The 25,624-nt window shown below is 37.0% G+C and overlaps 2 protein-coding genes across 2 annotated transcripts; both read right to left on the bottom strand.

The window, feature by feature from the left end:
* Window positions 1–954: 954 nt before the first annotated feature.
* Or6c207 (olfactory receptor family 6 subfamily C member 207) lies at window positions 955–1,890 on the bottom strand. Its single transcript, NM_001000700.1, has one exon. It carries the CDS (start codon window positions 1,888–1,890, stop codon window positions 955–957), a length of 936 nt encoding a protein of 311 aa, NP_001000700.1.
* A 22,538-nt stretch (window positions 1,891–24,428) lies between these two features.
* Olr995 (olfactory receptor 995) lies at window positions 24,429–25,364 on the bottom strand. Its single transcript, NM_001000938.1, has one exon. It carries the CDS (start codon window positions 25,362–25,364, stop codon window positions 24,429–24,431), a length of 936 nt encoding a protein of 311 aa, NP_001000938.1.
* Between the last annotated feature and the right edge of the window lie 260 nt (window positions 25,365–25,624).

Below are 25,624 nucleotides of genomic sequence, written 5' to 3'. Positions count from 1 at the left end.
GTAAGGCATCAAATTCTATATTAAACACAAGATAAAGCAAAATTTGTATTTATTGCTGGAAATCACGAAATTAACATAATTATATAACACCATTATAGTGTAATGCTGAAAGCATTAACAATATTATTAAATTACAGTTTAAATAGTATTTGTAATCTTAAATCTGTTGTTCTAAATGCATTTTCTTCTTACTTTTTTATTTAGAGTAAACAATAAATACCCTCCTTAACTATGGGTTATGGAGTGCTCAACTAATACGGTGGGACATATTTTAACCAAAAAATGCATACATGTAATGAATATGGTCAATCTGTGGTAATAATTCCCTAAACATGATAACTATTTACATAGAATTTACTATGTGTTCTGCACTTTCAGCAATCTGGAGATGATTTAAAGTATGCAAGAGAATGTACATAGGTATATGAGAATACTGGACCATTTAATAGAAGGAACTGTGCATACAAATATTTTAACACCCTCGAGGGGATTCAGGAACCAATTCTCTGAGGATACTCAGAAATACATAGAACATATCATGGTGCCTGTTGCCAAGATCCTCATAAAAGCTAAAGTTAAAATAAACAGTAATTATGTATTGATACTGCTCCATTATTGCTTGTTTAACTTTTTTATGTGAAGGCATATTTTTCTCTTTTTTTTTTATTCCACCTCACCTTCCCTTCTGCTAACCCCCATCCCATCCCCCTTCACCTGCCATTTTGAGGGTGCCTCCCAAACTATCCAATCCCACTTCACTGCCCTAGCATCCCCCTATGCTGGAGCATATCAGAGTGAAGGCATATTTCTATTTCTTGAAAGTGATTCATAAATAATGATAGAGATATTTTAATGTGATGAATTTTTCCAAGTTATAAAGCTAATGATAAAACTTTTATCAATACAGATGACATATTTTTAATGAAAAGTTGACTTTCTATATAGTAAATTTCCCTACTTTTTAAAAAACAGTGCGATTCTTTTAACTGAGTCATTGAAGGCTTGTCTGACTTGCTTGTTCCTCAAGGTATAAATGAATGGGTTCAACATGGGTGCAATGAAAGTGGTGAGAACCATCACACCCTTGTTGATAGCCACTGAGTCCTTCGCTGAAGGTTTAACATAGATGAAGATGCAGCTGCCATAGGTTATAGAGACCACAATCATGTGGGAAGAACAGGTAGAAAAGGCCCTTTTCCTCTGCTGGGCAGAAGGGAACCTTAGAATGGTCTTGATTATGTATACATAGGAAAGAACTACACACAAAAGAGTCATGACAAATGTCAACACTGCACAAACTATCACTATCTGTTCTATGAGCCATGTTTCTGTGCATGAGAACTTTAGGAGAGGGTATGCATCACAGACAAAATGGTCAATAACATTAGAGTCACAGAATTCCAGATTGAGACCCAGGCTAAGTGGTGGCAGGATCACAAACAAGCCAGCTGCCCAGCAACAAAGGATAAGTCTTGTACAGATCCTGCTGCTCATGATGGTGATATAGTGCAGGGGTTTGCAGATGGCTACATATCGGTCAAAGGACATGATAGCCAGCAGAAAAAATTCTGTCACACCAAAAATATCAGTGCAAAATATTTGAATGGCACAGTTGTTATATGTAATTGTCTTGTCACCTGTTGAGATGTTGTATAAGTATCTGGGAATGCAAGCAGTTGTAAATGAGATTTCTAAGAAGGAGAAATTTTGTAGAAAAAAGTACATAGCAGTCTTTAGGTATGAATCTATATAGGTGAGGGAAATGATCATGAGGTTCCCAGTCATACTCACCACATAGGTGAGAAACAGAAAGGTGAAGATCAGAGTTTTCAGTTGTGGGTCATCCGTCAGTCCCAGTAGAATGAATATTGTTACCGTGTGATTTCTCATAATTAAATTGTTACCTCTATTCAGTCTGCATTTAAGATTCAGAGGTATCTGTCCAAGAGTAGCGATTAACTGAGGAAATATCATGATAACCAACAAATATGAATACACACATTCTCTTTTCAAACATAAACACACTGGTCGCTTAAGTCTTCTAATATCTGATCTTCTCTGGATAGATTTAGAAAATCAAATTGCCTTATCTACACATTTCAAAATGTTGTGGATGCTTTCATTTCTTTGCATTTAATTCTTACTTTATTATTTTTTTTATTCAATTGCTCTTTGGGTTCATGTTTTTCCAAGCAGTTTGAATTGGTTGCTAATGCTTTGGGAGACTGAATTCCTCCTTACATCATCAATGCTGACGTGAAATCTTGTACTCTCTTTGGCTTGTTCATGGGTTTCTTGATATTTTGTTATTTATAAAAATCACAAATAGCTTCAGGATCAGGTTGTTGTAATCTTCCTATTTGTTATCTAATATTCTGGTGTATAGTATCATAATTATAAATGTCATATTCTTTTTAACAATTCTTCCCTTAATTATTACCCATTCACTTCCTATTAATTTTAGTATAAAATTACATTATTGTCCTATGGTGGGATGAAAGAAAGAAAATATCTTGAGGGAAGATTTATTGTATAGTATGATGCTATTTATAAGATATGTTTGACAAATTAATGATTAATTTTGGGATGCATTGAAAATACCCCCATCAATATCATTAAATTAAAAAATGCTGTATTTAACTTTTAAACTTGTCTTCAAAAATATCTTAACCTCACTTTCTTAATAAGAAATTGATGTTATTTTCATACATATTCTACACAGAAACACTAAATATGCAGTATTTGTTATTAGCAGACACATTGATATTATTTCAGCATGCTGATCCATAATGCTTACTTTTTCCTGTTAGTACATTCAGTTGTCAACATATCAAAGTCAGATTTTCTCCATTATTTATATTTAAAATTTATTGAAAAAGTATGAAATTTCTGTTCAGACTTGGGGAATTTGTAAGTAGAGTGTGTGGTTTTTAAACACACAACATTCATAGGAATCTTTCATTGCCTACCTTAGGGACTCATATGTGTTTTAGCTGTCACATTTTTTTTAAGTTTTAGACCCTTGTTTTTATTGCTCTTGCCTTTATATAGTCCTTTGTATTTTATTATTTGTCAACATAACTCTCTTAATCTTGATCTTTTAATCTCTAAAAATGATTCTCCTCTTATCAGTCATATAAATGAGTGTACCTGGAAGAAAAGTTCAAAAATGAAATGCTTGATATTGATACTTAATTCTATTTCATTTCATATCTTTTAATCAAGCCGGTATATTATGATGACTAAACATTTACTATAAGTTTCCTACTGAGAAAAGAACTTGCCTTACCTATCAGGAATAAACTTCCTGCAATGTTATTTTTTTCCAGTCCTATTCCTGTTACTCAGTCCACAATTCCACAAATTTCTAGAGAACTGCATGAAGATATTTTCACACAGTTCTCAAATTATGCAAGTTTTAGATGACCTCTTATTCCCTGCTGCATTTTCCTTTATTAGCCAGAGTCTTGTGTAAGTTATGCAAGAATCACTGAAATACAGTCTTGATTTTTCACTGATGTTTAATATAAGTTGGTTAATGCCTATGCCATATCCAATAACAAAACACTCTAAAGTGCTGTTTCAATTACTACTATATTGGAGTTTCCACCCTAAATTTTAATACATTCTGCAATGACTTTATAACTAGAGGAACATGTGTCCCAAGTGTCAAAAAGAACTTAGAGTTGAATGAACAGAATTCATAGTACAAGCATTTCCAGTAGATGTGAACAACCTTCCTCTCTTACTTATTTTACTACATGATTCTTGTAAATATAATGTAAAATAATTATGCCTGGTGGCCATTGATTAAATCTAGTCATGTGTAAAAAATTAGTCTTTGAATGCATAGGAGTTTACATTTTCGGTTAACATGGTTAACATTTGGATCAATTTTCTCATGGACGATGCAGTACCATCATAAAAAATAACTTTCTTACTTTTTCCAGCTCTGAAAAATAGCTTCAAAGGAAGAAGTGGTACTTTTGAAAGAGGTGATATTCTGAACTCTTTTCTCAGAAAGTCTAATACTTATTAGACTTATAGGGCTGATACTTATCAATTTGGCACATCTAGAACAAATAAGGACACACAAGAGTCCTTGGTGACCCAGGCACAAGAACAACTAATGAATCATTTGTGCAAACAGGGCCTTTGGAGATTTAGAGCATCAAAATCATACACAAAACTACAAGGAAAGCGTAGAATCTAACCAAAAGAAAATCTAGTCCAGTTTCCTATAATTAATTCTTGTTATATCAACTATGAAAGATTTAGGACTCATTTTCTGTATTATTAATTTGGTATGGAGTGAATCAGTTACATAGGTTTAGAATAGTACTGTTATTCTATGAGAATAATTCTTAATTTTATTTTTGAAAGTTCATTAATTAATCAATGTATATATTTGCACATGATGTGTATGTTTGCATACAGATGTGTGCCATAGTCATGTGTGAATATCAGAGGACTAGTTGTTAGAACTGTTTCTCTCCTATATTTATGCAGATTCTAAAGATAAAATCTGGGTTCCCTGGCTTATATAACAAGTGTTTTTACATACACATGGTTCCAGAATATTATTTTTGTAAGTTAACCTAAGGAGCCAAGAGTAAGGCTCAGTGCCGAGAGTGAAGTGCTTGATTTGAAAATGTGAGGGCCTGAAAACCCAGCACCCATGTGAAGCTGGTTATGATAGTCTGTGTCTCTAATCATGGTTTTCCTGTGGAAAGTGGAAAGTAGAGACAGGAGAATCCATGGAAGCTAATGCACCTGCCATCTTGGCTTTGTACTACAATGGACCAGAATATCTTACAGGCAAATAAGCATTGTATATCCAAGGATTTATAGAGGGTAGGTGTTTACCTTTCTTCTCTGGTAGCAAGCAGAATACTGTCTACTACCATGAACACTTGTCACTATGGATAATGGCTTTAGGTAGGCACAAGTAAAACTTCTTTATTTTCAATAAATTACTAAGGTATTGTTTACAGCAATAGGGTATTACTGTCAGTTTGGGGCAAGCAACCAATAGCTTTGGCAATGTCCTAGGTTGTTTGGGAGTTTCTGTGATACCTTTAGGCCAACAACTTGACTAGATAAAATATAGTCCCAGAATTGAAAATTTCATTTGGTGGGAAAAGGGGGTTTAGTTGGGACTCATCTCTCCCATTATTTGCCAATTTCATTTGGATCACCTTCCTATATGTACATATTTTAGGAGGTTTCCGGTGTATTCGATTCCCATAGAACCTTTTAAGCAGCCCTTCATTTTACTTGTCCCTATCTGCATTCCATTTTCAACCCACCTCATCCCTTCTTCTCCATTTGATTCTCCAGTTAATACCTACATCCATCCATAATGATCAATTCAATTTCCTCTTTCCAGAAAGATACACCCCCAGCTCCTTGCTCTAGATCTAACATCTGAGCTTATACAAACTGAAGCATGCTTTGCAATGACTTAATAGCTAATATTCACATTATAAGTAAATACATACCATATTTGTCTTTCTGAATCTGGGTTACATCACTCAAGATCATTTGTTTTCTATCTCTATATCATTTACCTGACACTCTCTCTCTCTCTCTCTCTCTCTCTCTCTCTCTCTCTCTCTCTCTCTCTCTCTCTCTGTGTGTGTGTGTGTGTGTGTGACTTGTCCTATTGTTCTATCCTCCAGGACAGTCAACGAGGGTGCAGAAGGTACCTGGAAGAGAATGGGGGACAAGAGATGTGAAGAAGGATGCCAAGAAGAGGATCTGATCAAGGCATCAATTTTATCTCTCTCAAGGCTGAATTTATATCATAACAGGAGTAACAGAGAGAGGTGAAATGGGGGAGACATCTACACAAGCCAAGGACAGTACTCGGGTGGTCAGCTGATGTCAACAGGATGTTGTTTTTTCAGAAAGGTTACAGGTTTGTCATACTATTAATTAGCAGGATGTTAGTTTTTCAGAAAGGTTGAAGGTCATATCATTGGGCAACCTGACATCAGATGTATTTCTCAGCAAGGTCACACCTTTGTCATATCATTAGTCATCCTAACCACCAGATTTGTATTAGTCTTCTGTAGCTGGCTGGGGACCAAAAGATATAAACAAAAGAAGGCCTACTAGGGGAACCAACAAGGAGGGAAGTAGGGTGGACTACCAAGGGGAGGTAGAGAACCAATTTTGATACCAGCTCTCAGCTTTTTCTCTTTCTTCTTTTCTCTTTTCTAAGGCTTCTTTGACCCTTTTCATGCTTTCTTTAACAATATCTGAGACACAGGAAGAATACAAGCACTGCCTTTCTCTCACTAACCAGAATTCACTGTGATTGTCTAAAATTGAGGAATTAAAGGTAAAAAGCCAACCAGAAACAAGTACACTTGTTAGCATATATGGTTTATGTAAAAGGGGGGGAAGAATTGTTCTTTCTGATTAACCTCTGACTCTTAATGATAGTGTGTGCCAAAATTAAAATAGTCAGATATACTTAAAACACTATTCCATTTTAGATACATGTGGAAGTTTAAAAATGGAATGAATTTATATGATTGTAAAGATTTACCATGAAATATCACAAAAGGAATGCCACCAGGCAGAGATTTACAATTTTAATTGATATTAAACATCTTAAATGATTTGGAGAAACTTCAGTATTGAATTATAACCATCAGGAAAAATATAAAGAAATAAATAGGTATCCCATGCATATTATGTAAGAAATAAGCAGACCCCACATCAGTATCAATAACTGATAATTAAATAATATGTTGATACATAGAACGAAAAGATAACGTGTTGACTACCGTTGTTGAAAATCCCAAAATAATTTCCAATAGACAATTCAATTTGGGTTCCTGCAACAATTATAACTGCATTATCCAAAAAGCCAAACCCCATGAAAGGTATCGCATTGTGGAAGAATACCTATCGTAGTTGTCTTGGAATGGGTAATAGAGCTTCCAGTTATTCTTGTACAGTGGCAATGGACTTGAAGCTGTGCAGTTCTTTGAGCAAGCAGCTCCTCTTGGTGGAGTGCAGGCTGTAGATGAAGTCACATGCACCGTGTGCCAAGTTCAGTGCCCGCATGGGCTCCATCTTGTGGTGAGTGCCCAGAAGCCGGGGAGTAGGAATTCACGGGCTCTTTTAACAATTTTATGGTAATTTAAATTCTTTTAACAATTTAATGGTAAAATATAATCCCTGTATCAGCACCTGATGGAAACATTCTAAGGCCCCAAATATATCCATGTGTCCAATTCCAATTTCAAACCATAGAGGTAAATCTAATATTTAGAGGGATGCACCATCCTCTTGCTTTAGAATTAGAACCTTCACAACGGGAATATGGGACATGCATATTAGTAGGATGGGGGTGGTATTATAATTCAAACAATGCAGTGTATTAGGTGATAAATTCTTAAGATCAGGGGAAATGTGCCAGGCAAGAAAGCTAGGGGGTGGCTGGGCAAGAGCTGGTGGAATAACCAGATCAGGTAACAAATAATATTCAGTCACTCAACTAAACGAGGAAGCTTTCTTGGGACAAAAATGGTCAGTGTAAAAATGAATGCAAGCTTTGTGCCTGTGGAACAAAAGGGCGAGCAGAGGGGCAGCTGGAGTCTGTTACTAGCTGTCCCTCTGGATTTAAATTCTCCCTTAAGGAGTACCTCCCTTCAGTGTCAGCTTGGTGACTCTGCATCTCAAGAGACCAAGCCTCTAAATATCACTAGGCTTCCAGTAAGAATTAAAAACAAAAGGATGGAGAGACGGTCAAGACCTGGGTGCTCGACGCTAAGTTGCTGACAAAAGAATTGTATGGCTTGTCCACTCCCTGCAGCACCCTAGTAAGCATGGAGGAAAAGACACCTTTAGGGGATGGGGGTTTCTTCCAGGCTGTCAGACATGCCTGGCAAACTTGAGCCAAGAGACGAGAGGAGAAAACATTTGAGGCTCTAGAGAGTTGAAGGAAGACTTGCCCAAGCCTGATGTCCAATTGAAGCCTCAGGTATCAGAGAGAAAGTTATAGTCAGAGATAAGTGGCTCTCCAGCAGTTATACGGACTCTTTCCACTGTCAGTCCTGAAGCAGGAGTCACAGCTGAGCTGGACTTCCTGCCTCTTACAACCAATAAAGAGATTGCTAGCACTGGAGTAATGACCTTTAATAGAACTACAACCCTCCCCATGGCTCTGAATTCCAGGACTTCAGTAGCAATTCTTCACCAAGCTGTGTCACTGGGTTAGACGTCCATTCAAAAGAAAACATTGATCCTGACCTTGGCCACAGCCTCCAGTTGGAGTAGACTGACAAGCCCGTGCTAAGACTTTCTCTTGATATCATCCTAGGATAAACCCAGCAAAATTCTGTTCCAAATTGTGTCTGGCAAAACAATATTTCTCTCAGTCTGCTACAAATTCTTTCTGGAACTGCTTTAGGGGCTCCCCTACCCACTAACCTGGGGCATTTTGACCAGAGGGGCAGGAACTAGCTACTGCAGGGATAGTCCTAAGTATATCATTAATAAGAGACCAGTAACTGAGGGCAGTGACAGGAATTTTTTTCAGGGTCAAAAATCTCATAATAGTGTTTAAGACAATCATTAATTCTGTGCTATCTTTTTGTATCCATTGTTTCCTCCTAGAGGAACAATGGACAAATATTTCTTACAAAATCTGAGAATTTCTTTAAATCTTTTTTCTTAACCCTATTCCTTGTATCTTGAATGACTCCTCGAGTCCTGTCACAAAAGGTTACTGTAGAATGCTTGTCCCATCACTCACCATTGAGATCTGTGTCATTCGAGGAGAAGCACACCAAGTGGCTGAACCAAGGTTGCACAGTTCATGGTAACCAGAGGGAGAGAGCAAAGGCTCTGATGGGTAAGGAAGACAGGTCTGTCTGTTCATGGGGGATGAGGTTCTCCATCAGGAGACCCCCAGACACTCACATGTTGGTTTCCAGTTGGCCTGGTGCCAGTTGTTTCATCCCATAGGACACTCAATGAGGGTGCAGAGGGTACTTGGAAGAGAATGGGGGCAAGAGATGTAAAGAAGAATGCCCAGAGAAGAGTCTGATCAAGGCAAAAATTTTATTTTTTCCCAAGGCTTAATTTATATCATAACAGGGGTAACAGACAGAGAGGGGAAGTAGGAAACATTTATGCAGGCCCAGGACACAATACTCATGGGTCACCTGATATCAGAAGGATGTTGGTTTCTCAGAAAAGTTACAGGTCATATCATTGGGCATCCTGACATCAGATGTATTTCTCCGCAATGTCACAACTTTGTCATATCATTAGTCATCCTGACAACCAGATTTGTATTAGTCTTCTGCAGCTGGCTGGGGATTTTCCATGAACATAGTCATACTTAACTTTAACCATAATATTAACATCAATAATGGAGGGTTTTAAGGGCATCGCTCCCAACACCTCTCTCTCTCTCCTGTCTTTCTCTCTCTCACTCTCTCCCCCCTCTCTTACTTTCTTTCTTGCTTATGTTCATTTTTTCCACTTATTTATTTACTTTACATGCTGATTAAAGTTTTCCCTCTCTCATCTCCTCCAAGTCCCTCCTTCTCAGCTTTCCTCTTTCTCTCTCCCCTCACTTTATCATCAAAGAAAGGGAGATCTCTCATGGATATCAATCTTCTTTGGCATATCAAGCTGCCCTAGGAATAATTTCATCTGCTTATATTGAAGATAGACAAGGCAGAAATTAAGGGAAAGTGATGAAAAGGCAGGCAACATAGTCAGAGACAGTTCCTGCTGCTGCTGTTAGAGGTCACAAGTAAAGATCAAGCTGCACATCTGTTAATATGTATAGGTGGCCTAAGTACATCCAATGCAGGCATTCTGGTTGCTGCTTTAGTCTTTGAGAGCACCTCTGGACCCAAATTAGTTGATTCAGTAGGTTTTCTTGTAGTATCGTTGACCTTTCTGATTCCTTCAGTCTGCCGTATTTTCCAAAAGCTTTCTCAAGCTCTGCTTAATGTTCAGCTATGGTCTCTGAATCTATTTCCATCAGTTGCTAGGTGAGGCCTCTCAGATGACTGTTGTGCTATGCTTCTGTCTCTCTGAAAGTATAACATACTATCATTAATATTGTTAGAGGTAGGCTGTCTTTCATGGCATGGATCTCAAGTTACACGAGTCATTGGAGTCATTGGTTGACCATTCCCTCAGTTTCTGCTGCCTCTTTAGCAATATATATGTTGGAGACTGTAAAAAAATGTGGGTTGAAAGTTTTGTGACTTGTATGTTGTTCCCTACCCTCAATTGGAAGTTTTTCCCAATTACTTGATATGGTCATCTCAGGCTCTTTTTCTCTATTGGTAGAAGTATTAGCTAGAGTTGCCCTCATAGATTCCTAGAAGTTTCCATTGTCCTAGATTTTAGCTTATTTCAGAGATGCCACAGAATGAGTTCCAAGGCAGCCAAGGTTACTCAAGACTTTCATCATTTTATGTTTTATACAACAGAGTAACTTTCCATGTGTAAATGTTCTACATGGTCTTTATTCATTTATCCATTGATAGAGGTATAGGTTTCCAATTTTTGGCTACTATCAATAGAATAGCAATGAACTTTATGAAGCAAATGTCTCTGTAGTTGAATCAAGTGTCTTCTATGCATATGCCCTTGAGTGAAAGGGCTAGATCTTGAGGTAAATGTATTTCCACCTTCCTGAGAAACTATCAGACTGATTTCCATAGTGGCAGTATTACCCACAAGCAATTGGTAAGTCTTCTCCTTACCCTGTACCCTTGGCATTGTGAGCTGTCAATTGTTTTATTGATCTTAGCCATTATGAAAGGCTTAAGATGAAAACGCAAAGTAGTATTGGTTGGCACTTCCCTGAGGGCTAAACACATTGAACAGTTCTTTAAGTGTTTCTCAATCATTTGAGTTTCTTCTTCTGAAAATTCTATGTTTAGACCTGTGCTCCATTTTTAATCAAGTTATTTGTTTTCTGGTTTTTATATTTCTTCATATATTTTAGATATTATCCTCTATTTGGATGTGCAGCTAGTACAAAACATTTCCCATTTTGTAGCTTGGAGCTTTGTCTGAATGATAGTGTCCTTTGCCTGATAGAAGCATTTCAGTCTCATGATGGCCCATTTATTAATTGTGTTCAATTGCTATGTCAATAATATTGATTTCACAAAGGCTTTCTCAGTGCCCCCAATGTGTTCAGCACTATTCTCTAATTAATCTTCTATCAGATATAGTGTGTTTGGTTTTATGTTAATACAAACAATACTTTGTCGTATTTGTAGTGAGTTTTGTGTAAGGTGGTAAGTATAGATCAGTTTTTTTTTAACTATTAGTCATCCTGTTTTACCAGCACCACTTGTTGAAGACACTGTATTTTTTTCAGTGTCTATAATCTGTTTTCCTGTTTTTTTTAAATAAGATGTCCATAGGCATATGAAATTATGTTGTGTGTCAATTTGATTTTATTGATTAAAACATATGTGTTTGTGCCAATAAATTTATTATTTTAGCTCTGTAGTATAAGTTGAGTTTTTGGAAATGGTGATACTTCCATCAGTTCTTTATTATTCAGGATGGTTTTACTTATCCTATGAGTTAACTTTCAATATAAAAGTGAAAATTGTCCTTCCAAGCTCTGTGAATAATTACTTGTGTTAGAATTTTGAGGAGGAATGAATTGAACTGGTGGATTACTTCAACTGCTCCAGCTTCCCTATATTCATCCCATTATCTTCATTAATCAATGTCTCAAAGTTTTATAATATAAGTCTTTCAATTGCTTTGTTAGAGTATACTGAAGATATTTTATATTATTTGAGGATATTTTAAAAGTTGTTGTTTACCTGATTTCTTTCTATGACCATTTGTCTTTTGTATATAGGAAGACTGCATGTGTTTGTGTGTATATGTGTGTGTGTGTGTGTGTGTGTGTGTGTGTGTGTTCATTTTGAATCTAGATATTTTGATGAGAGTAGTTTATCAGATATAGAAGTTCCTGGTGGTATTTTCAAGGTCAATTTTGTGTGCTACTATAGCATCTGCAAATAAAATACTATACTATAAATACTACACTATACTGCAAATAAAATGTTACAAAATACTGTTATTTTTTTCATTCCTAATTCATATCAACTTGACCTTTATCAGTTGTTTTTTTGTTTTAGCTATGGCTTCACTTGCTATATTGAACTAGTAAGAGTATAGGGGTCAACTTCTTATTTTTCATGATTTCAATGTTATTGCTCTGAGTTTCTCTTTATTTTGATATTGGCTATATTCTTACTGTATACTGTCTTTACTATACTTAGGTGTGTTCCTTATATCACTAATATATTCAAAAATGTTATCATGAGGGGAGTTGGAATTTTATCAAAGGGATTTATAAATCTAATGAGATTTTTGCTTTGTTTATATGAAGAATTACATTTATGGATTTTTCTGTGTTGAACCAACCCTATGTCTTTAGACTGTAGCTACTTGATCATCACACAAACATTTTTTGATATGTTCTTGGATTCAATTTGCAAGTCTCTTTTTTTCTGCATTTAATCGAATCAAAGTTTTAATCCAATTAACCATAATAGGAGCAAAATAAGATGACTTGGATATTACCAGAATGAATATGCTAGTAGTTTTTTTCTGTTTCTTTGTTTGTTTTTATTTTATTATTTTTTTATTAACTTGAATATTTCTTATTTACATTTCGAATGTTTCTCCCTTTCCCGGTTTCCGGGCAAACATCCCCCTAATACCTCCCCCTCCCCTTCCTTATGGGTGTTCCCATCCCAACCCTCGCCCCATTGCCGCCCTCCCCCAACAATCACGTTCACTGGGGGTCCAGTCTTACCAGGACCAAGGGCTTCCCCTTCCACTGGGGATCTTACTAGGATACTCATTGCTACCTATGAGGTCAGAGTCCAGGGTCAGTCCATGTATATTCTTTAGGTAGTGGCTTAGTCCCTGGAAGCTCTAGTTGCTTGGCATTGTTGTTCATAAGGGGTCTCGAGCCCCTTCAAGCTCTTCCAGTTCTTTCTCTGATTCCTTCAATGGGGGTCCTATTCTCAGTTCAGTGGTTTGCTGCTGGCATTTGCCTCTGTATTTCCTGTATTCTGGTTGTGTCTCTCAGGAGAGATCTACATCTGGCTCCTGTCAGCCTGCACTTCCTGCTTCATCCATCTTGTCTAATTGGGTGGCTGTATATGTATGGGCCACATTTGGAGCAGGCTCTGAATGGGTGTTCCTTCTGAGTCTGTTTTAATATTTGCCTCTCTATTCCCTGTCAAGGAAATTCTTGTTCCCCATTTTAAAGGAGTGAAGCATTCACATTTTGATCATCTGTCTTGAGTTACATGTGTTCTAGGCATGTAGGGTAGTTCAAGCATTTGGGCTAATAGCAACTTATCAATGAGTGCATACCACGTGTCTTTTTCAGTGATTGGGTTACCACACTCAGGATATTATTTTCCAGTTCCAAACATTTGCCTATGAATTTCATAAAGGCATTGTTTTGACAGCTGAGTAATATTCCATTGTTTAGATGTACCACATTTTCTGTATCCATTCTTCTGTTGAAGGGCATCTGGGTTCTTTCCAGCTCCTGGCTATTATAAATAAGGCTGCTAAGAACATAGTGAAGCACGTGTCTTTTTTATATGTTGGGGCATCTTGTGGGTATAGGTGGATCCTCACGTATTTCAATGTCCAATTTTCTGAGGCACCTCCAGCCTGATTTCCAGAATGGTTTTACCAGTCTGTAATCCCACCAACACTGGAGGAGTGTTCTTCTTTCTCCACATCCTCGACAGCATTTGTTGTCACCCAAGTATTTGATCTTAGCTATTCTCACTGGTGTGAGGTGAAATCTCAGGGTTGTTTTGATTTGCATTTCCCTTATGACTAAAGAAGTTGAACATTTCTTTATGTGTTTCTCAGACATTCGGCATTCCTCATCTGTGAATTCTTTGTTTAGTTCTGAACCCCATTTTTAATAGGGTTATTTGTCTCCCTGCGATCTAACTTCTTGAGTTCTTTGTATATTTTGGATATAAGCACTCAATCTGTTGTAGGATTGGTAAAGATCTTTTCCCAATCTGTTGGTTGCCGTTTTGTCCTAACCAAAGTGTCCTTTGCCTTACAAAAACTTTGCAGTTTTATGAGATCCCATTTGTCGATTCTTGATCTTAGAGCATAAGCCATTGGTGTTTTGTTCAGGAAATTTTTTCCAGTGCCCATGTGTTCCAGATGCTGCCCTAGTTTTTCTTCTATTAGTTCGAGTGTATCTGGTTTGATGTGGAGGTCCTTGATCCACTTGGACTTAAACTTTGTACAGGGTGATAAGCATGGATCAATCTGTATTCTTCTACATGTTGACCTCCAGTTGAACCAGCACCATTTGTTGAAAATGCTATCTTTTTTTCCATTGGATGGTTTTGGCTCCTTTGTCAAAAATCAGGTGCCCTTAGGTGTGTGGGTTTATTTCTGGGTCTTCTATTCTATTCCACTGGTCTATTTGTCTTTCTCTGTATTGGTACAGAGAAAACGATGCAGTTTTTATCACTATTGGTCTGTAATACTGCTGGAGTTCAGGGATAGTGATTCCCCCTGAAGTCCTTTTATTGTTGAGAATAGTTTTAGCTATCCTGGGTTTTTTGTTATTCCAGATGAATTTGCAAATTGTTCGGTCTAACTCTTTGAAGAATTGGATAGGTATTTTCATGGGGATTGCATTGAATCTGTTGATCACTTTTGGTAAAATGGCCATTTTTACTATATTAATCCTGCCAATCCATGAGCATGGGAGATCTTTCCATCTTCTGAGGTCTTCTTCAATTTCTTTCTTCAGAGTCTTGAAGTTCTTATTGTACAGATCTTTTACTTGCTTGGTTAAAGTCACACCGAGGTACTTTATATTGTTTGGGTCTATTATGAAGGGTGTCATTTCCCTAATTTCTTTCTTGGCTTGTTTCTCTTTTGTGTAGAGGAAGGCTACTGATTTATTTGAGTTAATTTTATACTCAGCCACTTTGCTGAAGTTTTTTATCAGCTTTAGTAGTTCTCTGGTGGAACTTTTGGGATCACTTAAATATACTATCATATCCTCTGCAAATAGTGATATTTTGACTTCTTCTTTACCAATCTGTATCCCCTTGATTTCCTTTTGTTGTCTGATTGCTCTGGCTAGAACTTCAAGAACTATATTGAATAAGTAGGGAGAGAGTGGGCAGCCTTGTTTAGTCCCTGATTTTAGTGGGATTGCTTCAAGTTTCTCTCGATTTAGTTTACTGTTAGCAACTGGTTTGCTGTATATGGCTTTTACTATGTTTTGGTATGGGCCTTGAATTCCTATTCTTTCCAGGACTTTTATCATGAAGGGGTGTTGAATTTTGTCAAATGCTTTCTCAGCATCTACTGAAATGATCATGTGGTTTTGTTCTTTCAGTTTGTTTATATAATGGATCACGTTGATGGTTTTCTGTATATTAAACCATCCCTGCATGCCTGGGATGAAGCCTACTTGATCATGTTGGATGATTGTTTTTATCTGCTCTTGGATTCGCTTTGCCAGTATTTTATTGAGTATTTTTAATTTGCAAGTATCTTATTGAGAACTTTGGCATCTATGTTTATAAAGGAATTTTATCTGTAACTCTTTTGTTAATTGGGGTTTTATATAATCTGGGGTTCATAGTAACTGTGATTTTGCAAAACAACATACAGAAAATGTGATAAGCATTGTCAATGACTCTTTGAAAGTTTGTGCCAAAACTATTCCTGGGATTTTTTGCTTGGTAGATTTTAAAGACTGGTTCTATTTCACTAGGGGTTGTAGGTCTGATTAAATTGCTTATCTGATCTTGATTTAATGCTGGTAACTGATATATTGATAAAATTATCCATCATTTTCCATTACATTTTTTAATTGGTTATTTTATTTATTTGTATTTCAAATATTTTCCCACTTCCCAGTCTCCCCTAAACAAACTCCCTTCACATCCCTGCTCTTTGCCTCTCAGAGGCTATTCCTCCACCCACCTAATCATACCCACCTCACCCCTTTAGCATTGCTCTACACCGTCGCAACACCCTCCACAGGACCAAGGGCCTCCCCACCCACTGAAGTCAGATAAGGCTATCCTCTGCTACATATGTAAGTGGTGCCAAGTGTCCCTCCATGTATACCCTTTGGTTGTCGTTTTAGTGTCTGGGAGCTCTAGGGCATTCATTTAGTTGATCTTATTCTTCTTATGGGGTAGCAATCCCCTTCAGTTCCTACACTACATCCCCTAATTCTTCCACTGTTGTCCCTGGGCACAGTTAGTAGTTGGCTGAGTATCTGCATCTGTCTTAGTTGGGTGCTGGCAGAGCCTCTCAGATGACCACAATACTAGGCTCTGGCTAGTAGCACTTCTTGCCATCAAGAAGAGTGTCTGGGTTTGGTGTCTGCAGATGAGATGGATCACAAGGTGGAGCAATCTCTGGATGGTCTTTTGTTCACTCTCTGCTCCATTTTTGTCACTGTTTTTTCTTTATACAGGAGCAACTCTGGGTTAAAGATTTTGGATATGGGGTTAGGGATTTAGCTTAGTGGCAGAGCACTTGATCAGTCCTTAGCTCCGGAAAAAAAAAAGTTTTAGACTGTGGTTTGCCCAATCTGTCAACTAAGGCCCATGCCTATCTAATGGAGGTGGTCTCTTCAGGTCTCCTCTGTTGGGTATTTCAGCTAATGTCATTCCCAAAGGGTCTTGGAAGCCTCCTGCTTCCCTAGCATCTGGGACTTTCTACTGTTTACACCAGTTCCATCACCCCCTACTGCTACATATTTCTATTCATTCATGTGACCCTCTGAACTTCTCTCCTGTCTCTTTCTATACATGGTCCTGCCCTTTCTTTTCTCCCCTCTTTCTCTCGTCCTCTCAAGTCTGTCCCTTCTGCTACCTTCCATGATTATTTTTCCCCCTTTAAATAGTATTGAAGCATCCAAACTTTGGTCTTCCTTCCTGTTAAACATCATATGTTCTGTGAGTTATATCATAGGCGTTCTGTGTTTATGGCTTATATCCACTTATCAGTGATGTATGTCTGTTTGGGTCTAGGTTACCTAGATCAAGATATTTTCTAGTTCCATCCTTTTGCATGCAAAATTCATGACATCATAATTTTTAATAGCTAAATCGCATTTCATTGTATAAATATACCACATTTTCTGGATCCTTTCTTCCATTGAAGTACATCTAGGTTGTTTCCAGCTTTGTCTATTATAAATAAAGCTGCAATGAATATAGTGGAGTGTGTTTCCTTGTTATAACGTGGTTTATCTTTGGTGTATGTGCCAAGGAGAGGTATAGCTGGGTCTCCAGGTAGAACTATTTCCATCTGTCTGAGGGACTGCCAGACTGATTTTCCAAGTGGTTATACCCGTTTAAGAGAAATGGAGGAGTGATATTTTGTCTCTACATTCTCCCCAGCATCTACTATTGCCTAAGTTTTCTAATCTTTAACATTCTGCTTGGTATGAAGTGGAATCTCAGGGACATTAAGATTTGCATTTTCCTGATGACTAAGGATGTTGAATATTTCTATAAGTGCTTCTAAGCCATTCAAGATTCGTCAGTTGAGAATTCTTTGTTTAGCTCTGTACTCCATTTTTCTTTACTTTTTAAAAATTAGATATTATTTATTTACATTTCAAACATTACTCCCTTTCTCGTTTTCCAGTGTGTTACCCACCTATCCCAGAATCCTCCCTTCTACAAGGTTTTTTCCTGCTCCCCAACCTTCTACCCTTTCCACCTTCCACCCTGATATTTTCCTACACTGGGGGGTCCAGCCTTGGGAGGACAAAGGGCTTCTCTTCCCATTGTTGCCCAACAAGGCCATCCTCTGCTACATATGCAGCTGGAGCCATGGGTCTGTCCATGTATAGGCTTTGGGTAGTGATTTAGTCCCTGGCAGCTCTGGTTGATTAGTATTGTTGTTCTTATGTGGTTGCAAGTCCCTTACGGTCGGTCCTTCAATCCATTTCTCTAATTCTTCTAACAGAGGCCCCATTCTCATTTCAGTGGTTTTCTGCTAGCTTTCACCTCGGTATTTGTCATGCTCTGGCTGAACCTCTCAGTGGACACCTATATCAGGGCCTGAAAGCACACACCACTAGGCTTCATCAATATTGTCTACTTGTGGGGGATATATATATATATATATATATATATATATATATATATATATTCTCCCAGGTGGGGCAGGCTCTGATTGGCCATTCCTCCAGTCTCTGCTCCAAACTTTGTCTCCATATCCCCACCTATGAGTACTTTTGTTCCTCCTTTTAAGGAGGACTGAAGCATCTGCTCTTTGGTCATCCTTCTTGTGCTTCATGGGGTCTGTGGAGTTTATCTTGGGTAATCCAAGATTTTGGGCTAATATCCACTAATTAGTGTGTGCATACCATGTGTGTTTTTGTGTTATTGGGTTACCTCATGCAGGATATTTTCTAGTTCCATCCATTTGCTTATGAATTTCATGATATCATTTTTTTAAAACTCCATGACGTAGATGTACCATATTTCCTGTATCCAATCCTCTGCTAAAGGGCATCTGGATTCTGTCCATCTTCTGGATATTATAAATAAGGCTGCTATGGACATAATAGATCATTTGTCTTTGCAGTATGTTGGAACATAATTTGGGTATATGCCAAGGAGTGGTATAACTGGGCCCACGGGTAGTGCAATGTCCAATTTTCCGAGGAACCTCCAGACTGATTTCCAGAGTGGTTGTACCAACTTAAAATCCCACCAAAGATGGAGGAATATTCCTCTTTTCCACATTGTCACCAGCATCTGTTGTCACCTGATTTTTTAGCTTAGCCATTCTGACTGGTCTGTGTGTAATCTTAATGTTGTTTTGATATGTATTTCCCTGATGTATAAGGATGCTGAAAATTTATGTACTTATTTCAATATTCCTCAACTGAGAATTCTTTGCTTAGCTCTGTACCTCATTTTAATAGGGTTATTTTGCTCTCTGGAGTCTAACTTCTTGAGTTCCTTTTGTATATTGGACATAGGATAAGTAAAATCTTTTCCCAATCTGTTGGTCACTGTTTTGCCCTAATGACAGTGTCCTTTGTCTTATAGACGCTTTGCAGTTTTATGAGGTCTCATTTGTCAATTCTCTTTATTAGAGAATAAGCCATTGGTGTTCTGTTCAGGAAATTTTCCCTTAGTACCCATGTGTTCAAGGCTCTTCCCCATTTTTTCTTCCATTGGTTTGAGTGTATCTGGTTTTATATGAAGATCCTTGATCCACTTGAACTTAGGCTTTGTAGAGGGTGATAAGAATGGGTCACTCTGCATACTTCTACATGCTGACCTACTGTTGAAGCAGAACCATTTGATTAAAATTCTATCTTTTTCCACTGGATGATTTTAGCTTCTTTGTCAATGATCAAGTGAACATAGGTGTGGGGGTTCATTTCTGGATCTTCAATTCTATTCCCTTGATCTACTTTCCTGTCCCTGTACCAATACTATAGTTTTTATCAGGATTGATCTGAAATACCGCTTGAAGTTGGGGATCATGATTCTGCCAGCAGTTATTTTATTGTTAAGAAAAATTTTCACTATCTGCATTTTTATTCTATTCCAATTGAATTTGGAAATTGCTCTTTCAAACTCTAGGAAGAATTGACTTTCAATTTTGTTGGTGAGGATTGCATTGCATCTGTAGATTGCTTTCAGCAAAATGACCATTTTATTTTATTAATCCTGCCAAACCATGAGCATCAGAGGTCTTTCCATCTTCTGAGATCTTCTTCAATTTCTTTCTTCATACACTTGAAGTTCTTTTCATACTGATCTTTCACTTCCTTGGTTAGCATCACACCCAGGTATTTTATGTTATTTGGGAGTATTGTGAAGAGTGTAATTTCTCTAATTTCTTTCTCAGCCTGCTTAGTCTTTGAATAGAGGAAGGCTACTGATATGTTTGAGTTATTAACCATCCACTTTGCTGAAATTGTTTATCAGGCTTAATAGTACTGTGGTGGAACTTTTGGGGTTACTTAAGTTTTGGGAGCAATGCCCTTAAAACCCTCCATTATCGATGTTAATATAGTTAGAGTTAAGTATGACTGGGTTCACGAAAAATCCCCAGTCAGCTGCAGAAGACTAATACAAATCTGTTGGTCAGGATATCCAGTGATATGACAAACTTGTGACCTTCCTGAGAAATACATCTGATGTCAGGATGCCCAGTGATGTGACAAACTTGTGACATTTCTGAGAAACCAACATTCTGTTGACATCAGCCAACCACAAGTGTACTGTGTCCTTGGCCTTCTTAAAAGTTTCCTACTTTCCCCCCTCCCTCTGTTAACCTTGCTATGGTATAAATTCAGCCTTGGGAAAAATAAATTTGTCGCCTTAATCATACTCTTGTCTTCGCGTTCTTCTTCGTGTCCCTTGTCACCCATTCTGTTTCAGGTACGCTCTGGGTCCCTTGTTGACTGTCCTGAAGGATGGGACACTTAAGTATACTATTGTATCATCTGCAAATAGTGATATTTTTACTTCTTCTTTTCTATTTTGGATAATGCCTCTGTGCCCTTTTGTTATTTTGGTTATCTATCTTGTAGATTATCTCAAAGAAACACCTTCTAGTTTTGCTGATTGTTTGTACAGTTGTCTTTGTTTCTACTTCATTGATCGTAACCTTGAGATTATTTCCTGTCATCTGTGCCTCTTGGGTGTATGTTCTTTTTGTTCTATAGCTTTGCAATGTGCTGTTAAGCTGCTAGAGTAAGATCTCTCCAATTGCTTTATGAAGGCCCTCAGAGCTACGATATCATTGTTTTCCATAAATTTGACTGTGTTTTGCTTCCATTTTTGTTCAATTCTAGAAAGTCTTTAATTTCTTTATTTATTCCCTGACCAAGTTATCACTGAGTATAAGGTCATCTTGTTTTCTTTTTTGTTGTTACCCACATTGTTTTGGAGTTTTCCTTCTAGTATCCTCTATAGGGCTGGATTAGTAGAAAGATTTTGGTTCAATTTTATTTTGCCATGGAATATCCTGGTTTACCCATCTGGGGAGATTGAGAGTTTTGCTAAGTTTAGTTGCCTGGGATGCCAATTGTGTTTGATTAGATTCTGTATATCTGTCCACGATCTTGTGGCTTTTAGTTTCTTAGTTGAGAAGTCTACTATAATTCTTGTATGTTTGCCATTATATTACACAGCCTTTTTCCCTTACAGACTTTAATATTCTTTCTTTGTTCTGTACATTTAAAACTATCATTATTATGTGACAAGAGCATTTTCTCTTCTGGTACAATCTATTTTTTATGTAGGCTTCTTGTACATTTATGGACTTCCTTCTTTTTATATTAGTGTCTTTTCTTCTATAATTTTGTTGAAGATGCTTGTTGAACTGGGAACCTTCATTCTCTTCTATTTTTATTGTTCTTAAGTTAGGTCTCTTCATTTTGTCCTGAGTCTCCTGCATGTTTTGGGTTAAGGACTCTTTTACACATTTTTTTGACTGAAGTGTCCATGTTTTCTGTGTTATATTCTATGCCTGACTTTCTTTCTTCTATCTCTTGTACTCTGTTGGTGATGCTTGCATTTGTATCTCCTGATCTCTTTACTAAGTTGTCCATGTCCAAGGTTGCCAACATTTGTGATTTCTTTATTGTTTCTATTTCCATTTATAGGTTGTAGAATATTTCATTCAATTCCTTCATCTACTTGATTATATTTTCCTCTATTTCTCTATGGAATTCATTTGTTTCTTCTTTAAGGAATTCTAACTGTTCACCTGAGTTTCCCCGTATTTTCTTAAGGGAGTTATTTGTATCTTCTTTAAAGGCCTCTATCATCTACATGAGATTGGATTTCAGACAAGAATATTGATTTTTAAGTCACATCAGGGTACCCAGGGCTTGGTGTGGTGAGAAAACTGGGTTATGATAGTGACTAATTGCATTGTTTTTATCGTTTACGTTCTTCAGCATGCCTCTTACCATCTAGTTATCTTTGTTTTTAACTGGCTTGAGTGTATCTGACTGAAGCAGGCCTCCTTGGATGCAGGTGGAGCTCTGTGACCTGGTTTAGAGCACGCATCCTGAGAGGCAGGCAGTGCTGTCTCCGGTTAGGGGATTTCTTGTGTGTTTGGTTAGAACAGTCTTCTTTTGTCCCTGGTTAGAGAAGACCTCTTGTGTTTCTGGTTAGGGGAAACTCCTAGAGACTGTCAGGTTTGGGGTTCCAGGGGCAAGATATGCCACAGTTGCAGATGGAAATACATACTGGAAGAACTGTGGGATTCATAGAGAGTAGAATAGATTCTACAGATGTTCAGCTCTGTGGGGGTTCTAGCTGTCATAGGTATTGGAGCTGGTGTCTCACATGTGTCGGTGGTTACAGCAGACTTCCTGGGAGACAGGCAGGATATCTACTGTGAAAGTGGAGCTGCTCAACAAAAGAACAATGGGACTCAGGCAGAGAGGATAGCTCCCATGTATCTGGTTTGAGATTATCTGTTCCTTACACTTTCTTGAGTAAGATTAATTTCTTCAGGTTAAAGTGCCTTCTCTATAACCAGATACATACATACATACTGCTTGAGTTTGCTCTCATCAAATGGGATACATTTCTTTCTCCATCTGTCATGATTGCATTTTTATCCACTGTAGTAATCTGGGCTTGTGTCTTTTATATTTTAAAGTTTATAGAATATCTATCTAGCCCTCCTGGCTCTTAGAGTATCCATTAAAAGTCAGATTTATTCTAATAGTCCTAATTTTATGTTACTTGGTCTTTTTTTCTTGCATGTTTTATATTCTCTACTTGTTCTTGATATTTTGTGTTTTGATTATTTGGTTCTATGAGGATTTCCTTTCCTTACCCAGTACATTTAGTCTTCTGTATGATTTTTGTACTCTGATAGGCCAGTGAATTTTCCATAATTTTTTTGAAAATGTTTCCTGTGCCTTTGACTTAGGTTATTTATACTTCCTCTATCCATACTTGATCTTTTCAGAGATTAACAGTTTTCTTGGATTTGGACTGGACTTGGACTTTGAATTTTTCATTTAAATGATTTCACATTTTCTTCAACAAAGGAATCCAATCTTTCTATGTATGACTTAAATTCTCTTTCTCATCTCCTGTATTCTGAGGTGAGGTTTGCCTCTGAGGCTCTAATTTTTCACTTCCATTTTTACCTCAGTTTGAGTATTTTATTGATTCTATTTCCACTTTCATTCCATGAATTTGTTTCTTATTTCATTCTATGTTTGTTGTTTCATGGCTTTTATTAATGGATTTTTGTCATGTTCTATTTATGAATTTCTAACATATATTTAAGCCTATTTGCAGTTCTTGTTTTGTTTTTCAGCTAAACTGCAATTTTTAGGTCTTTTGCTAGTAAAGTTGCTGCTCTCTATTGATGCCATATTATACTGGCTGTTTTTGACTGTGTTTTTATGGTGGCATGTAGGAATCTGTGTTTAGGCTGATTATAATTTTAGGTGCTGATATATGGTTGTGTTTGTTGTGAGTGTTTCTGTTGTCCTCCCTTAGAAGAATAGAGTGGCTATGAATTACCTAGTAGGGAATGCATTTAAGATTCCACCAGATGTGGCCACTGCATGTCCTTGGGAGAATGTATTTCTAGGAATTATGAGCTAACATTTAGGGATGTAAATGAGAAAGAGATGAGGGGTGACCACAAGAAGGAAGAAAACAGTGCTAACTTTGCATACATTTATGTAAAATTTTTATGTTTTGAATGAATTTTTATGATTTTAGTTTTCTATTCATTTTATCAATAAATGCCAAATATCTTGGGTTTTAACTGCAACAAATAACTGTCCCAAGAAAAATTGCATGAAAATTTTGTTAATGAATAGAACTTAAATCAGTTTCTTGTTTACTTAAATGATTTATGGAGGTTTGAACTTGGTACTGATTGTGAAGGTCTTCCTAGAATGTTTAAGAGAACAAATATTAATACGATCATTCATAACCATCATGAAGCATAGAAAGTCACTTAAGAATTGTCGTCTGTTCACTAAGTGGCAAATGAATATTTAATGAATAATGAATACTATTATAGGTACATAAAACTTCCATGCTCTTTTGAATAGTTAAAATGCAAAATAAAAAGGCACACACAAAAGTATGGAAAAGATGGTAGAAAACCACAATCCATTGTGCTCTCAGGGCTACAGTCAGACAACAATTTCAGGTTGACTGAAAGACTAAACATATTCAAAAATTTTGCTTTTAATAGAGATTGATGAAGTCATATTCATAGTATGCAAGTTTAAGGGGAAAGTGAATATAAAAAGCTTTAAATACAAGGATATAGAATGTTACTATAATAAATCTTCAGATTTCACAATCATTCACCCTACTCTAGGTAGTATTCTTTGTTTTTTACACCTTTGAGAGGAATGCAATTTTTTTAACTGAGTAATTGAAAGCTTGCTTTACTTGCTTGTTTCTCAGTGCATAAATGAAGGGATTCAACATTGGTGAAATTGATATGATAATAAGTGAAATCCCTTTATTGACAGCTGCATCATTCTTGGATGAAGGTTTGATATAAATGAAGATGCAGCTACCATAAGTAATAGAAACTACAATCATGTGGGAAGAACAAGTAGAAAAGGCCTTTTTCTTTTGCTTGGCAGAGGGAAATCTCAGAATGGTTTTGATGATATAAACATATGAAAGGACAACACACACAAAGGTGATTATGAATGTCAACACAGCACCAACTATCAGCATCTGTTCTAACAACCATGTGTCTGAACAAGAGATTTTCAAGAGAGGAGCTGCATCACAACAAAAATGATCAACAATATCTGAGTCACAGAATTCCAGGCACAAACCTAGACTAATTGGTGGGAGAATGATGATCAGTGCTACTACCCAACAGAAGAAGATGAAGTTCTTGCAGACTCTGCTATTCATGATGGTCATGTAGTGCAGAGGTTTACAGATGGCCACATAGCGATCAAAGGACATGATAGCTAGAAGAAAAAATTCTGTAACTGCAAAGAGATCTATAAACGACAGTTGACTGACACAAGCAATATAGGTAATGGACTTGTCCCCAGATGATATGCTATATAGAAATCTGGGAATACAAGCAGTTGTGAGTGAAATTTCTAAGAAGGAAAAGTTTTTGAGGAAAATGTACATAGGTGTTTTAAGGCGGGGGTCAATCAGAGTGAGGGTGATGATCGTTAGGTTGCCAGATAAACTCAACATGTAAGAAAGCAGCAGAAAGATGAAAAGCAGAATTTGCAACTGAATGTCATCTGTCAGACCCAGTAAGATGAAGGTTGTTACTGTTCGGTTTCTCATTCTTGATTATTGTCTCTTGTTCAATCTGGCTGAAAAATAAAAAAAAAAGATTTTATAAAACCTCAGGCACTAATTTTGAAACAAGTAACTTGAGTGTCATTTCTGTATTAACATTAATGAAGAAGCAAGTACATATTACAAGCTTATGTTTGAACATTTCTTTGTGTCATATAATAGCATATATTTGAATCACATACTTCATACTGCTATTATTATGTGCCTACAGTCTAGTTATAATTGATAAAAGTTTAATACATAAT

The sequence above is a fragment of the Rattus norvegicus genome, chromosome 7 (assembly GCF_036323735.1).
Source record: "Rattus norvegicus strain BN/NHsdMcwi chromosome 7, GRCr8, whole genome shotgun sequence".
NCBI lineage: Eukaryota > Metazoa > Chordata > Mammalia > Rodentia > Muridae > Rattus > Rattus norvegicus.
The sequence above is the reverse complement of the archived record's forward strand: the minus strand, read 5'-3'. Positions and strand labels throughout refer to the sequence as shown.

Coding starts and splice junctions, on each gene's coding strand:
- Or6c207 (NM_001000700.1), bottom strand. CDS start 1,890: ATGAGAAATCACACGGTAACAATATTCATTCTACTGGGACTGACGGAT.
- Olr995 (NM_001000938.1), bottom strand. CDS start 25,364: ATGAGAAACCGAACAGTAACAACCTTCATCTTACTGGGTCTGACAGAT.